The 14,483-nt window shown below is 58.3% G+C and overlaps 1 protein-coding gene across 1 annotated transcript in view; it reads right to left on the reverse strand.

Moving 5' to 3' along the window:
- TOM1 (target of myb1 membrane trafficking protein) overlaps window positions 1-14,483 on the reverse strand; it is a 46,584-nt gene that overhangs the window by 2,791 nt on the left and 29,310 nt on the right. Inside the window, exons 7-12 of the mRNA XM_081249067.1 lie at window positions 13,014-13,130; window positions 10,110-10,243; window positions 8,429-8,462; window positions 7,906-7,999; window positions 7,047-7,167; window positions 3,046-3,121 (exon numbers count right to left, since the gene is read on the reverse strand). Of these exons, the coding sequence (XP_081105193.1) occupies window positions 3,046-3,121; window positions 7,047-7,167; window positions 7,906-7,999; window positions 8,429-8,462; window positions 10,110-10,243; window positions 13,014-13,130 (576 nt within the window). The remainder of the gene's footprint in view (window positions 1-3,045; window positions 3,122-7,046; window positions 7,168-7,905; window positions 8,000-8,428; window positions 8,463-10,109; window positions 10,244-13,013; window positions 13,131-14,483) is intronic.

Genomic DNA, 14,483 nt, shown 5'->3' on the forward strand with positions numbered 1-14,483 from the left:
TGGGATCAGAGAGCCCAGAGGCTGGCCGGACCCCTGTGACTCGGTGCAGGTTACTCAGCTCCTCTGACCCTCACTTCACTCATCGTTAGAGAGGATGACAGTACCTACCGTCCAGGTCCAGATCGCTGTGAGGATTAAACGAGACGAGGGAGCTAAAGAGCTTAGCACAGCGCCCGGCACAGCGTAGGTGCTCGGGGAGATGCGCTTACCACTTAGCTACTTTGGGAAACAGAGGGAGAGCGAGTCTTTCTCCAACCAAAGCCAGGTCGGTCCCCAAGCCCCGTCCTCAGCACCGAGGGCGCCAGGCGGCAGCAGGAGCACCCAGAGAAGAGGCAGGAGCTGACTTCCCAGCAGCAGCAGCAGCAGTGACTTCTCTGGGCTGCCCACCTCAGCTCCCTCTGCAGGCACTCGGCCCAAGCCCAGGAGAGCCCTGGTCGCCTCCTGGCTGCCACAGGGGCTGCCTGGGCCGTGCTTCCAAGGCAGCACCGAGGGGGCCGTGGAAGCGAGAGCAGAGGGAGCGGGACAGTGCTGGGTGGGCGCCGCAGGCCCTTGGCTGCCCACCCTGCCCTCCTCTTGTTCTGACGGACAGTACCGCCTGGGTGGGCCCCCTGCGAGTGTGCCCAGCCCCTGCTCTCCGGGCCTGGTCTCACCATCCAGTCACTGAGGCTCTTCTCACTGCCGCCTCCCATCTGGGTGAGAGAGGGTCACGCTGAGGGTGGCGGGGAGGCCAGGGCCAGGGCCACCGGCGCGCTGGGGGCCTCCTCCAGCAGGGGCCTGCTACCGCCTCAGGAGCCTCTGTGCGCGTGCGTGTGCGGTGCGCACGCGCCCATGCTTGTGCTGGGCTGGTGGGCGGTAAAAGGGGACAGGAAGCAGCAGAGGGCGTCTCCCTGTGGGGACTCTGGAGTCCTGGACGGGCAGGGCAAAGCTTCTCCCCTACTTTTCACCCCAAGGGTCCCTGGGGGTGGGGAGCTGAGCAATCCTGGGATGGTGGAGTAGGCAGCCATTAGCCCCCCACTGGTTCTCAGGGGATTCTGATGGGCATCCAGGGTTAGGAGCATTGCTCCACCCGGTCCCCTCATGTTTACTGACGGGCAAAGAGGAGATCCCTAGGGCCCCAGAGCAGACTGACGGTGGAGGAAGCCTCGGGTCCTGGCTCCCAGCCCATCACCCTGTGACTGCCTTCCCTGCCTGAACAGACCCAGCCCGGGGCCTGTCACATGCCATCCAGCATCCCCACCTCCCAGGACTCATTAACCCCGGGGGGCAGCCACTGGCTGCCCCCAGAGTTGGCACTTGATTCCATTCTGTACATTGCTGCCTGGGATCATGTTCTGACAACCGACAGGGAGAAAGCCTTACCCCCCAAGCCAGACGTAAGCACCTCGGAGATGTTTATGACCTGGTTTTAAGGAAGTCATACCCTGATTTGGTGGAAGTCACTTAAATCTCTCAAGTCATCAGAGATGAACGAGCAGAACTTAACCAGCGCCTGCTTTTCTGCAGGCAGTGGTGTGTGTGTGTTTCTGCCCCATGGCCGTCTGCCGGGTGGGGCAACAGTCAGGAGACCTGCATCTAAGTGCTCCTCATGCCCTTGCGTTGCCGTGTGCCCCTGGGCAAGTGACACCCGTCCTGGGCTGTTCGGTCAGCCTCCGCCCATGGGAGGTCAGGTGGCGTGGGAGGGAAGGGCTTCCCCCTGATTCATATGGAGTCCTGGAGCCAGAATGATGGCCCCTGGGAAAGGAAGGCTGAGCAGCAGGGGAGCACCTCTGCTCTTTAGAGCTCCGCAGGCCATCTGGGGTTCTCGTTACCAGCACTGGCTTCCAAGCTGGACAGACCAACAGCTGTGAGATCATGGGCAAATGACCTCAATTCTAAGCCGTGGTGTTCTTCCTCCGTGAGTGGGAAAAACCACACTGCAGTGATGTAAAGGTTAAAAGCTTCATTGCGTGCCAGGCACTGTGCTAAGGATGTGACATCTGTGGTCTCACTTAACCCCCCTCTGTAATTAACCCCTCATCTGTAAAAGGGGATACCTTTAGGGTTTGTGTGATGACTCACTCAGTAAGCTGGGGACGCAGAGTGCTTAGCACAGGGCACAGGCTCAACAAATGACTGCTTACAAAGAAAAATGGTGGGAGGCTCTGAGACTGGGGCGTGAACGCGCTCTGCATGGCAGCAGGTCCACAAGGCACACAGGAGGCATCTGAGTCCTCGCCGGTCCCACCTCCACAGTGTTCCAGGTCTTGCCCTGTCTGACTTGGGAATGACTCCCGGGATGCTGCGGATGCCTCTGGGGAGTCGCTGGGGATCCCTCCTGCACCCCCTGCCCCGCGCCCCACTCCAGAAGACTGGGCTGCTTCCACGGCCTCCTGACCGCTCTCCCAGCTTCCAGGCTGGGTCCTTCTAAAACGGAAGCCAGATAAACGTTCCCCTCTGCTCAAGACTGCTCAGGGCTCCCACCTCACGTGGCATAAACCCAGTCCTCCCAGTTGCCCCTCGGGCTCCGAGCACCCAGTCCCACCTCGGCCTCTGAGGCCCTACGCTGTCACCAACCCTCTCCTCTGCCACGCTGTTCACTGCCCCTGCATCTCCAGCTCCCAGGTCCTGCACTTTCTAACCACCTCCCAAGGAGCTACTCGGCCCACTTACCGGGACAGAAATTCTCTCTTCCCTAAAGGCATCCAGAAACAGATTCAAAGGTGTGAGAACTGTACTTGGAGCTCTTGCGAGGGGGAGGGGTCGCCCACAGAGCCTGCTCAGTGTTGGCATGTGGCTGTCACTCCACAGAGTCCAGAAGTTAAATGGAACAAAAATGACACCCTTGGATGCCTCCCTGTGGTCTTAGGGTCTGTTCTCCCGTCCACCTCTGTCCACACTCCTGCAGGTAACAGGTCTCTGGAGGGGCAGTGAGGCCGAATACTGACTCAGCTCCCATCTGCCCTCTCAGGCTGCCTATTATAAACCACCGTGGGCATCGCTGGGCAAGCATCCCCTGGCCCTCCTTCTGGACAGGCCCCAGGGGGGCGGCAGGGCCCCTCTGCTTACCGCTCCGGTGCTCTGCTGCCGGGCATCCAGGGCTCCAGCCAGGCCATCTGTTGCTTGAGGGGCTTCGTATTTTACCCTGAAACACAGAGGCCACCATGGCCATTACGTGCCGCCCTTGCCTTACCAGGCATGCCAGCTGACGTGAGGGCAGAGGCGGCTGAGTGGGGATGAGCTGGACTCACAACCCGTGTGGACTTGGGACGTGCCTGGGCAGGGGCGGCTCAGACCCCAGGAAGGGCGCCAACTCTGCAGGCCTGCCTGAGGATGGTAGGAAGGGTCTCATTTCCTGCCTTTGGGAACCGGGATCAGACGTGTGACCCGCATGACAAGCAGAGCAAGGCTGGAGAGGGGAGGGAAGGTGTTGGGGGCCAAAGACCAAGACCACCAACCTCCTGTGACCAGATCTGGATGAGAAATAGCGTCACTGACCCCACAGCCATAGAGAATTTGCATCTAGACCCTTTTCCGAGCTGCTCCCATTCCATAATTTTAGAAATCATGGTTCTGTGCAAGGCTGCATTTGAATGGGGGAATCCCATTCTGCAGCTGAAAACAAACGTGCAGACGGCGGGTGAGGAGGATTCTGAATGTCCTGTGGGGGAGGCCGGCCGGCGGGTACTGGGAGGAAATCAGAGCTGACACCACAGCTTCCGGGCAGAGGAGGACGGGGAAGGAGGTGTCTGCGGTGTCTGAGGTGAGGTTCCAGGGGGAGCGAGAGAATAAACCAGGAGTGGGAGGAAAACTTGTGCTAACGAGGGGGCTGGGTGTCTCTCTGACTGCTACAAAGGGGACATCCAGGGGAGGCTTCGGGGACTCAGCCCTGGCACTGGGAAAGAGCAGGTATCCTCGCCCTGAGCTGCTGGCGGAGAGGAGGTGAGACCGCGTCAGTCATTGAGGCACAGATGAGGGCACGGAATTCCAGCCTCAACGGGAAAGCCGCTACGGATAGAGATGAGGGCTCTTCTTCCAGGTGGGGCGGGTTGGGGAGCATCTCACGCTCTGCTGGAGCCAGGGCTGGTCCAGCTCGAGGCTTCAGGAGCCAAGACCATAGCACATGTGACTCTCGTAGCGCCAACCTGCCCTCCTGGGGACTGGGTTAGACTGGCACTTAAACAGGCCTCTCGAGTAAAAGCCCCGAATTCTCAGGCAGCCTCTCTGAAGAGCGGCCGTCCGCTCCTCCCACAGGACCTGGAGGCAGCCAGGAGACTGTGCTCATCAGTGAGCTCACCCCCCGCCCCACGACTGGCACCCATGCAAGTGGGCTGCGGCCAAGCCAAAGGCCGGGCGGCGGGCGGGGCACCCAGCCCTTCTGGAGGGCAGCTTAGCACCCCTGGCTAATTGGGGCAACAAGAGCTGGCGAGGAGGAGGAGATGCCAAAGCCTGAGCAGCACATCCTGACCCGGGGAGGCCCGCTGACTCTGGGGTGGGAGTGGCCGTGCACCTAAGATGCAGTGGGTGCGCTGGGGGGAAAGGCAGGGATGAGGCATGTCCAGCCCCAGGAACGTACAGAAAACGACAATGCCCTTCATTCAAAAGGACCGTGTGTTCCTTCCTAATTACTCCCCACCACCTCGGCTTTTCCGTCTCTCTCCTGCTCTCATACAGCCCCCAAGGCCAAAGCCTGGCCATCCCTGGGGGCCGTGCCTCCAGTGGTGGGGCCCACACGACGCACACAGGACTGCCGGCCCTGTGCCCGGCGCAGGAGGGAGGAGGGCCACCCCTCAGGTGGTCTTGGTGAGGCTGGGGGGCAGGGGCTGGACGCGGGGCCACTTGGGGTGACACTTGTCAGTGCCTGAAGAAGACACAGCGGCACTGGGGAGCAAGTGAGCGTGGAAGACGTTGAGGAAGAGAGCACCCTTGGGCTTCCCTGGTGGCTCAGCGGTTAAGAATCCGCCTGCCAATCAGGGGACACGGGTTCGAGCCCTGGTCCGGGAAGATCCCACATGCCACAGAGCGACTAAGCCCGCGAGCCACAACTACTGAGCCTGAGTGCCACAACTACTGAAGCCCACGTGCCTAGAGCCCGTGCTCTGCAACAAGAGAAACCACCGCAATGAGAAGCCTGGGCACCGCAACAAAGAGTAGCCCCTGCTTGCCACTTAGCCTGCACACAGCAACAAAGACCCAACGTAGCCAAAAATAAAAATAAATAAATTTATTAAAAAAAAAAGAGAGCACCCTTGCTTCTGGCCAAACCTGGCTAAGGCGACCCTAACTCTGCTCACCCAGATGTCCCCATGGCTCTACTTGGCACCCTGAGTGGAAGAGCCTGGTCAGCTGGTGAGGCCGTGATTGTGCCAGCTGTGGTCGGCACAGGCCAGAGGGAGGCATGGGCCAGACACTCGGTGGGCAGAAGAGGTCTTGGAGGGTTCAAGAGCCCCAGGGTACAGGGCAAGGTGGGGAGTCCAAAGGCCAGCCAGGTGACCAGGGCTAGAAGACCCAGCTGATGCCTCAGAGAGGGATGGCCAGGCAGGCTGGCAAAGCAAAGAGGAGGCTCGGGCACACTCCCATCCTGCAGGGCGCTTTCTGCTGGGGTGGAAACCCCTCCCCAGGGAGGGCCTGCAGGAGGACCCATGACCTGAGACGGTACGTGCTGCCCTCGCAGTACGTCTTCCTTGGCCCCAGCGTCTCACGTTCTCCCGTCTCTGACCCTTTGCACGTACTGTTCCATGGCCTGAAGTGGCCGCCTTGACCTCCCCACTGTGTGGTCCAGTCCTGAGTGCCCTCTGCAGAGCTGCACGCACCTCCTCCGAGTCCACAGTGCTGGGTACACCCCTCTAGGATGGCACCTGGCACTGTACAGCAGCGGTCCGCATGCATGTCCCTCCCCCCGTGAGACTGCGGGCCCCAGAGGGCAAGCTCGGGGTGCGCTTTTCTCTGTTCTTCAGGACCCCGCTCCCCAGAGGAGTGACGGTGCAGCAGCAAACCTCAGCCAGGTTGGGGCTCTCAGGTAGCCTGCCCTTCAGGCTGCAAGTCCCACCAGACTCATTAGCCTGCAGCAACACAGCAGCCTCAGTGTGCCCCTAACTCCAAGGCGACTGTGAACCACTGGTCCTGGAGCACCTGGGCTTGGGAGTATAGGCTCTGCCCCAGACTAGAGGTGCGGCTCACGGCGCAGGGCTGGTTAGGCTAGTGGGCAGGGCTGCAAGCAGCCTGTCAGGTTCCACCGGCATTGGCCAGGGTGGAGAGGGGATCCCTGGGCCCTCTGGAGGCCCATCAACAGTACCCCAAGACACCAGAATGACCACTAGGGAGCTGGGGAGTCCGCTGGGAAGGTCCCTTAATCCAGAGCTTTCCTTGGCTGTACATCCTGGTTGCCCTGGGGTTATAACCAAAGGGCTGACAACAACCTCAAGCAAACTACTTCCAGCCTGTATGGAGCCGGTCCTGGGAAGCTGGTCCTGGTGGACACTCGGCCGTGTGCCTCGGCTGCTGAAAGCATCTCCCTGATGGAGATCGACAGTCCCAGGGAAGGACAGAAGCCCAGCTCCAGTGCAGAGCAGGCAGACTTGGGTGGGGTAGCAGGATTTCTCTGGCTGGCTACGGAACAGCAGAAATGACTGGACCAGCCCCCGAGGGCTTGGTACACAGCCTACAATGCAGCGGAGAGCCGGGTTGGGCTGCAGGCATTGTGTTCTGGAACCGGATGGCCCTGGGTTCCGAACCTAGTGCCTCCAAACGCTAGCTGCCTGACCTGGGCAAGTGACCCAGCCCCTCAGTGTCTCGGTTTCCTCATCTGAGCAGATCATGCAAGATCCTGGCACCTAGCTGGTCATCAACCTACGGGCATTCCTCCCCCCATCCATCCCTGCCTGTAGGGCACAGGGTTCCCCGGACCTCGCAGGATTGGCTCGGGGGAAAGAACTCTGCTATCCTGAGGGGGTGCAGGCAGGGGCTGGTGTGCCCACCAACAGACTGGGCTCAGGGACCTGGAGAGAGGCCCTCCCCTGATAGGGGGCGACCCAGACTGCAGGGACCCAGGGCGGGGCCTGGCCACTCACTCTTTGCGTTGGTCAGCCAGCGAGCTGCCCCGTGTCAGCGCAAACATGTCAAACTCATCTTCCAGGCGGCCAGAGGTCTCCAGAGACTGCAGGCCAGCCCTCACGCTGCTGGAGCCCAGGTCTGTGGGGACAAAAAGGCCACGTGAAGGGTCTGCCTGGCTGTCCTTGGACACTGAGCCGTGGCTGAGCTGCTCCCTGCCAGGCCCAGGTCGGTTCTGGAGAAGCAGCGTGGCCTGGAGTGGTGGCGGGGTCGGGGGACGGACGGACGGGGCAGGCCACCTGCTGGCTGAGGGACCAGGGGCAAGTCACTTCCTCTCTCTCAATTACTTCCAAAGGCTTGGCATGAAGCAGGCAGCCAATAACGCTAATCATAGTGACGATAGTGGCGATGGCTAACGCTTACCAGGAGTGCACTCTGGGCCTGGCCCTGGTCTAAGCCCGCTCTGTGCAGAAGCTTATCCACGCCTCACGATGACCTGTGAGCAGGGCCCATTCCTGCCCCTGTTACAGAGGAGGAAAAGGGCCCAGGATGTCCAAGTGACATGCCCAGGTTCACCAGATGATTCAGGCCAGGGAGAATTCAAGGTGTTAATGGGAAATCACACAACAGTGGGATTTCTGAGATCTGAGGGGGCTCAGGAGTTGTGGGACTGCAAGGGAGAGTCCCCTGTGTTTTGTCCCGGCCGCTCAGCCTTGCAGGAAGATTCAGCACTGGACCCTGGCGAGGAGGGGCCTGGGCCAAGATTCTGCTGTTGGCACTCCAGCTACAACTGTGTAATGGGACGGCACCCCCAGAGCTGCAGGGGTGTCCGCAGTATGTAAGGTACCCTCAGCCCAGAAACCCGCACGCTGCACTTACTCATTCCCGCCAGCTGGGACGAGAGGCTGCTGGTGGCTGCAGGGTCAGGGCCCATGTCGATCAGGTCAGCGGCCGCCTCCGCCTCGCTTGGGGCCTGGGGGCAGGGGAGAGGCCACCGTCATCCTCCCAGCCTGACCGGCAGCCTCATTCCCTTCTGTCCTGAAGCACTGGCGCCTTCATTCTTTGCCTGAGGATCTGTCACCGGCAATAACCACCTCCACCCCCTCACCCCCACCCCACACCCCACACCCTGTCCCTGCAGCAGTGATTGGGAGTCAGGGAGTCTTTCTTCCTCCCCTTGGCCTATCTAGCTCAGCTGGAGGCCTGGGAGGCTCAGAAGACCCTGGGGCATCAGCTGGTGGCAGAATGTTATTTACCCTAATGGCACAGTGACATAAAAACTGAGAAGGGGCCCTCTTGGAGATTCTGGCTAAGAAGGCACATCCCACGCAGGATACCTGGAGAGGGAAATGGGCCCAGCCCTCCTTCTTCCCATTATCACGGAGAAGCAGCCTCTTCTTACCTTGGCGGTCTGGCCTGTCCGGAAGCGTTCAAACCTATGAGACAGAAAAGACCTAAGTCAAGGAGAAGGACTGGGTGGCCCCTTAGCACAGCCAGGCCAGAGCTTTTCCCACTGCAGGTCTCAAAACCGACAGAGTGGGTCACAAACAGGGTGATGACACGGCCTGGTTCATCCTGGACGGATCCAGTTTATGCCTGCTGCCCCGGGGAAGTATTAGCAGGGCCCCTTTTTCACTTGCAAGTGTCCCAATTAGATTATCAATTATCTGGTCACCTTAGTCACCATTAGCATTAAATAAACAACAGGCATAGACTAAAGCAGAAAAGGAAATGGGGGTGCGTGCACACAGCAAAGGTAAGTACTGTTTTTTGGAACTTGTTCGGTAACATACATTTGCGTGTGCACATGTGTGTGTGTGCGTATGTCTCTAAAGCGGTGTAAGGAAGACACACCTCTTACACTGCTTTATGGAGCCACTTAAAACTGCCCTAGACAGGTCAAGAGGCTGGTGGGTAGACTGAGGACTTCTGGGATCTGTTCCTGACCTGGCCCTGGCCTTCACTGTGTGACCCTGGGTAAATCACCTCACTTCTGAACTTCAGTCTCCTGTCTATTAATAAGCGGGTGACAGTGGAACCTGCCTCGCAGGTGTGAGGATCAAGTGAACCACCAAACAAATGTAAGGTCTGATGAATAGGTGTCAGAGGGGTCCCAGTCACCCTTAGATCGGGCCCTTGGGCCACCTCACAGCCCACACGGCAAATGGCAGGGGCTCTTAGTCCCACCAGGTCAGCGAGCAGGAGAGGCCGGGCAGCCGTGGCCTGCCAGGCCCCGCCCCCTCACCTGATTCAGAATCACTCAGCAAGTGTTTGCTGATGGATAAAAACACGAAATGAACCAGGGGCTGGAGGCGGCTGGCATAACTGGTACCCTGTGCCAGATAGCCTGACCAGCGAGTGCTTTATAGGCATAACCGCACGGGCCCTCAGTTATCTACAAGGAATCATGAGCTCCGTTTTACAGATTCAGAGGCAGCGTGGGGGACATCATTTCTGCAGGCCCAGCACCTCTCCCCGCCTTTGTAACAGCACCTAAGTGCTCCTCTGGGGAGCTGCTCCCCCCCTTTCCTGTGATCCCGGCGGGACTGTGGTCAAGGGGGCCTGTCCCCTCCCACATCTGCGTCCCACAAGGACGCTGAGCCAATCAGAGTTTCTCTTGGGGAGCTGACTCTTGGACAGAATGGTACAAGGTGGGCAAGAGTTTGGAGCCCATGTATTCATGATGACACTCTGGGGTCATGGTCCAGGAGTTTCTGCCCCGGAGGCCCCTGAACTGCCCTGGCATCTGTCCTTCCTGCCCCACTGGGAGGCCTTTTATTCTTCTTTGGATTCTGAAAGCTATCCATTCAATAAAGGCTGTTCTCCTAATGACTTCTTTTTCTGCTTAAGTTAGAAAGCCTAAGCTGTGATCCTGGATGCAGGGACGCAGGCGGCAGGAAAGGAGCTGTGGGGTGGAGGGCGGGCGCTCCTGCTACGCTGCATGAAGACAGCTGAGGGCACGTGTGCTGGGCGGCTGACCTGGTGTTTGAGAGGGAGATGAGAAGTCGGAGGGTGTGAACAGGGGAGAAGGGAAGGAAGAAGGCGGGGCAGCTGGCCCGAGGCGGGGCAGACAGCGGGGCTACCGTTCGTGGCGCAGGAAGACGTTGTTGAGGTTGTCGTTGACGATTAGTAGCTCCTCGGTCAGCTGCTCGTTGGCGACGCGGGGGATGAGCTCCAGGACCCGCTGCTGCATGGCCCGGCATGTCCGGTTGAGCTCCTGCCGGGGGAGGAATTGAGACAACCACAGCTGCCAGACCCGGAGCGAGGCCGTCTCTACCGGATGCCCGGCCCTGGGCGCACCTTGGAGGCGGAGAGGTTTCCAGACTGAACTTCAGGTTGCACAGAACAGCTTTTAGGGTTCTACGGACGAGCACTGGCGTCTCATTTCTAAGTGTTTAGCACACAGGAGACGACCAATGTGGGAGCCGTGCTGTGGGTTTAACCTGGCTGTGCGGCCCTCAGGATGAAGTTCCTGCCCTCACCTCCGCTTCGCGGAAAATCAAGACTGCGAGGTGGCTGGTGGAACACCTGCCACTTCTCTAGGTGCACTGAGGTTTTGTGTGACCAAAGCATAAAAAAATAAACTGGATGATTCAACTATTACCCCGACTCTGAATGTTTGCCTCATTACTCTAATTTCTTTTTTTTTTCTTTTTTTCTTTTTGCGGTATGTGGGCCTCTCACTGTTGTGGCCTCTCCCGCTGCGGAGCACAGGCTCCGGATGCGCAGGCTCAGCGGCCATGGCTCACGGGCCCAGCCGCTCTGCGGCATGTGGGATCTTCCCGGACTGGGGCACGAACCCGCGTCCCCTGCATTGGCAGGCGGACTCTCAACCACTGCGCCACCAGGGAAGCCCTCTAATTTCTTTTTTAATGCTTTTTATTTTGGAATAATTTTAAATTTACAGAAAAGTTGCCAAGATAAGAAAGCACAGGGGTTCTTCACCCAGCCTCTCCTTAGTTTGGCATTTGTCAAAACTATGACATTAATGTGGGTACAATGCTGTTAACTAACTACAGACTTTATTCAGGTTTTACCAGTTTTTCCACTAACGTCCTTTTTTCTCTGTTCCCACATTGCATTTAGTCACCACGTCGCCAACTGACTTTTAATCAGTTAGTGTTACGTATTTAAACTTGTTTGGGAAAAAGAAAAAAAATTAGAAGCTGAAGCATTTACAGGCTTTTTATTTGTAGGACGGAGTGTTTCCGTCCTCAGGTGCCTGCCATCAGGTGGACAGGGGCCCGGGTCACGGTCCTGAGGTCCCAACAGATGGTCGGGCACTGCTGACTGTGGCCACGCGCCAGCACGTTTCTCCTGGCATCATGAAGACCACTGATTTTGGTTCTTTTCAGACCCTGCTGCCCCCGCCTCCCCCCAGGTCAGACCCTCTCCCGGGATTTCCTCTCTCGCCTGAGCGTGGGGCAGGGCAGGCCCAGGGGACTTCCAACATCCTGCGGGCCTCCCCTCTCCTCCCCCCATGACCAAGCACACCGCAGCTTTGTCCCTACTTCCTTTCCTGCCCCTCTCAAGAGCAGAAGAGCAGCTGGTGGAGCCAGGGGCCTGGGTTCATACCCCGGCTCTGCTGCTGACCAGCCCTGTGACCCCGGGGGCGTCCCATGACCTCTCTTTGCCTCAGTTTGCTGACCTGGGATGTGAGGATAACAAGAGTACCTACCTCATGGCGGGGAGGGTGAGGATTAAGTGAGTGAATGTATATCACGTGTCCACATCAGAGCCTGGCACACAGGACATGCTCAGTGTGCATCAGCTGTCCCTGTGTCACCCCTGCCTGCCAGCCAGCCTTCTGAGTCCCCAGAATCACTCATACCGCAAGGCCTTGGCTTGGGACACCCAAAATTAACTGCGCTACAGCAATCCTGCCACTTCCCAACTCACTCAAGCTTCTGTCATTTATTCTTTTTATTAAAAAAATTTTTTTTTTGGGTTTATTTATTTTTGGCTGTGTTGGGTCTTCGTTGCTGCACCGAGGGCTTTCTCTAGTTGCGGCGAGCGGGGCCTTCTCTTGTTGCGGAGCAGGGGCTCTAAGCACGCGGGCTTCAGTAGTTGTGGCACTTGGTCTCTAGAGCACAGGCTCAGTAGTTGCGGCGCACAGGCCTAGCTGCTCTGCGGCATGTGGGATCTTCCTGGACCAGGGATTGAACCCATGTCCCCTTCACTGGCAGGCAGACTCCTATCCACTGCGCCACCAGGGAAGCCCTGTCATTTATTCTTCATATTCGTGTGTTCGCTCAACTGTGAGACTCCGACTTCACTCCCCTCCACCCTGCCCCCTGCTCCCACCATAAGGTAAGGACCCCGGAGCAAGAACACTGTGTCCGCTTGGTCGGGCCCAGGGACAGCCTCGCCCTCCAGGAATGTGAGGCCCAGCAGGAACGACACAAAACGAGACGATCATACCGAGCCGTCTGTCCCCTCACAGGCTCAGGTGACTCCTGGGCCGCGGGGGTCCCTAGCTTTCTTGGCGTGTCTAGGACTGACCTCTGTGGGGAGGGTGCCTTTCCCCACACACAACCCCCTCACTCGAGTGGGGCCCCAGCTGGGGGTGGCACCCTGGGGATATCACGTGACATACGGGAGCCCCAGCCTGCAGATCCCAGCTCAGGCCTGCCTGCTAAGTTTCATATTCTGAAAGGTGGACACCTCACCTTCCAGCTTTTCCTCAAGACCACTGATGGGGAGCTATTTGGAACCAGGCCACAGGGAGGGTGTTTTACGTGCAAAGCCTTATTTAATACTTAGGTCAAACCTGTACCACAAAAGCAAACTTACCGATGAGGAAACTGAGACAAGAGGGGCTATTCTGTTCAAACCACCAAGTGGTAGAGCCCCAAGTTCCAATCTGATGGAGCCCAAAGTCCCTGGCTTTATCATCTCCCATTGTGACCAAGGGGCTCAGAGTCCGCCATGGAAAGCACCGTGGCGGCGGCGGGCCCGGGATGCTGAACCGGGCGGCTGCTGCTCACCTGTAGCAGCTCCAGGTCTGCCGGCTCCGCCTGGGTGGGCACGAGCTCCGTCAGCATCTCCGACATCACCCTCACGTTCCCACTCACCATCTCCAGCTCACTGCGCAGCTTCCCGATCTGGAACACACGGTCGGCCCCGCTGAGAGAGGCCGGGGTCTGGAGCCTCTGCCACTCCTGGGACACAGCCTGGCACTACCAGCCCGACCTGCTGGCACCCTCTCAAGGCTCCCGGGCCATAGCCCTGCACCAAGAGGCCCATGGTAGGCTTGCCCTCCCCACCGCTGACCCCCTTATAGAGATGTTAGCAACTGTTACCGGGCGCCCAGTGCAGGGAGAGGCCAGGAGGAAAGAAGCTGAGGGCGGAGGCGGCCCTGAGTGTGGCTGGAGGGCTCTGGCATCTCCTGGGTGCTTGGCACCTAACAAGGCCCTGGAGGGGGGCTCCCCTGAGGGGAGAGGAGGGAGGCCTCCCTCCTAGGAGGACCCGGTTCTGTCTTGCTCCTGGTCCGCTTTGGTGCCCCAGACTCTTCCGAGGATGAGACCCAGTGCCGCCCCCCACCCTGAGTATGAAGCTCAGACTGAGCACTCGTTAAAGGGACGTGAGCAGGTTTTCAGCGATCAGAGGGGTCCCAGTCTTGGCTTGGGGAATAGCTGTAAATCGAGTCGCACAGTCTCTGCACTCAGGTGAGGTGGTGAAAGGCCCCTGCTGCGGCGTCTCATGCGGCGGGCTCTGCGGGGCGTTTCCTGTCCTCATGGACAACGTGGACACTGTGAAGGTCCAGGAAGGGACCAGTGTGGATGTTCCCAAGCCTGATCTGGTTGATGAACCCTTTGATCATGGGTTACCTCACAGGTCTAGGATTGAGCAGCCTACATTTTGGGAAATGCTGCTGCATTCTCAGTTGGCTGAACCAGCTGATTTCAGAATCAGTGTCACCATATAAATTCACGGCGCCTGCCTGTGAGGGCAGCTACCATTCTGATCACCTCTAAGGCCCAAGCACTTAATGTATGTTGCTACTTAACCTTGACCATAGTCTCATGAGGAAGGTATCACTGCCCAACCCTTACAGATGAAGAAGTGGGAGTGCAGACACAGGCCCACTACGGTTTGCCAGCAGCTTCCAGACCCGTAAAACGTTTGGTACATTTGGCCTGTTTAACAAACGCTCCTGGCAGAAGCAAGGGAAAAACAACTGATCACAAACCCAGCGTGTCCAGGTCAGATGGGACCTAATTACAAGGCGTCTGGGAGTTACATCAGTGCTGCCTGAAAGCCTTAACGTGTCCCAGGAGACGGAAGGGGACTCTGAAATTAAACAGACTACTCGGTCTTGTTTAGCAAGAACCTTCTTCCACTGGACATAATCAGAGTCTAGTCCACACAGGTGCCAGACTTCAGGCAAATTGGTTAAAATTATAACCAGGTTAGATCAGTTTTGGATCACAGGGTGATTTTACCACTTTTATGCA

The sequence above is a fragment of the Mesoplodon bidens genome (genome assembly GCF_964165515.1).
Source record: "Mesoplodon bidens genome assembly, chromosome: 11".
Classification (NCBI taxonomy): Eukaryota; Metazoa; Chordata; class Mammalia; order Artiodactyla; family Ziphiidae; genus Mesoplodon; species Mesoplodon bidens.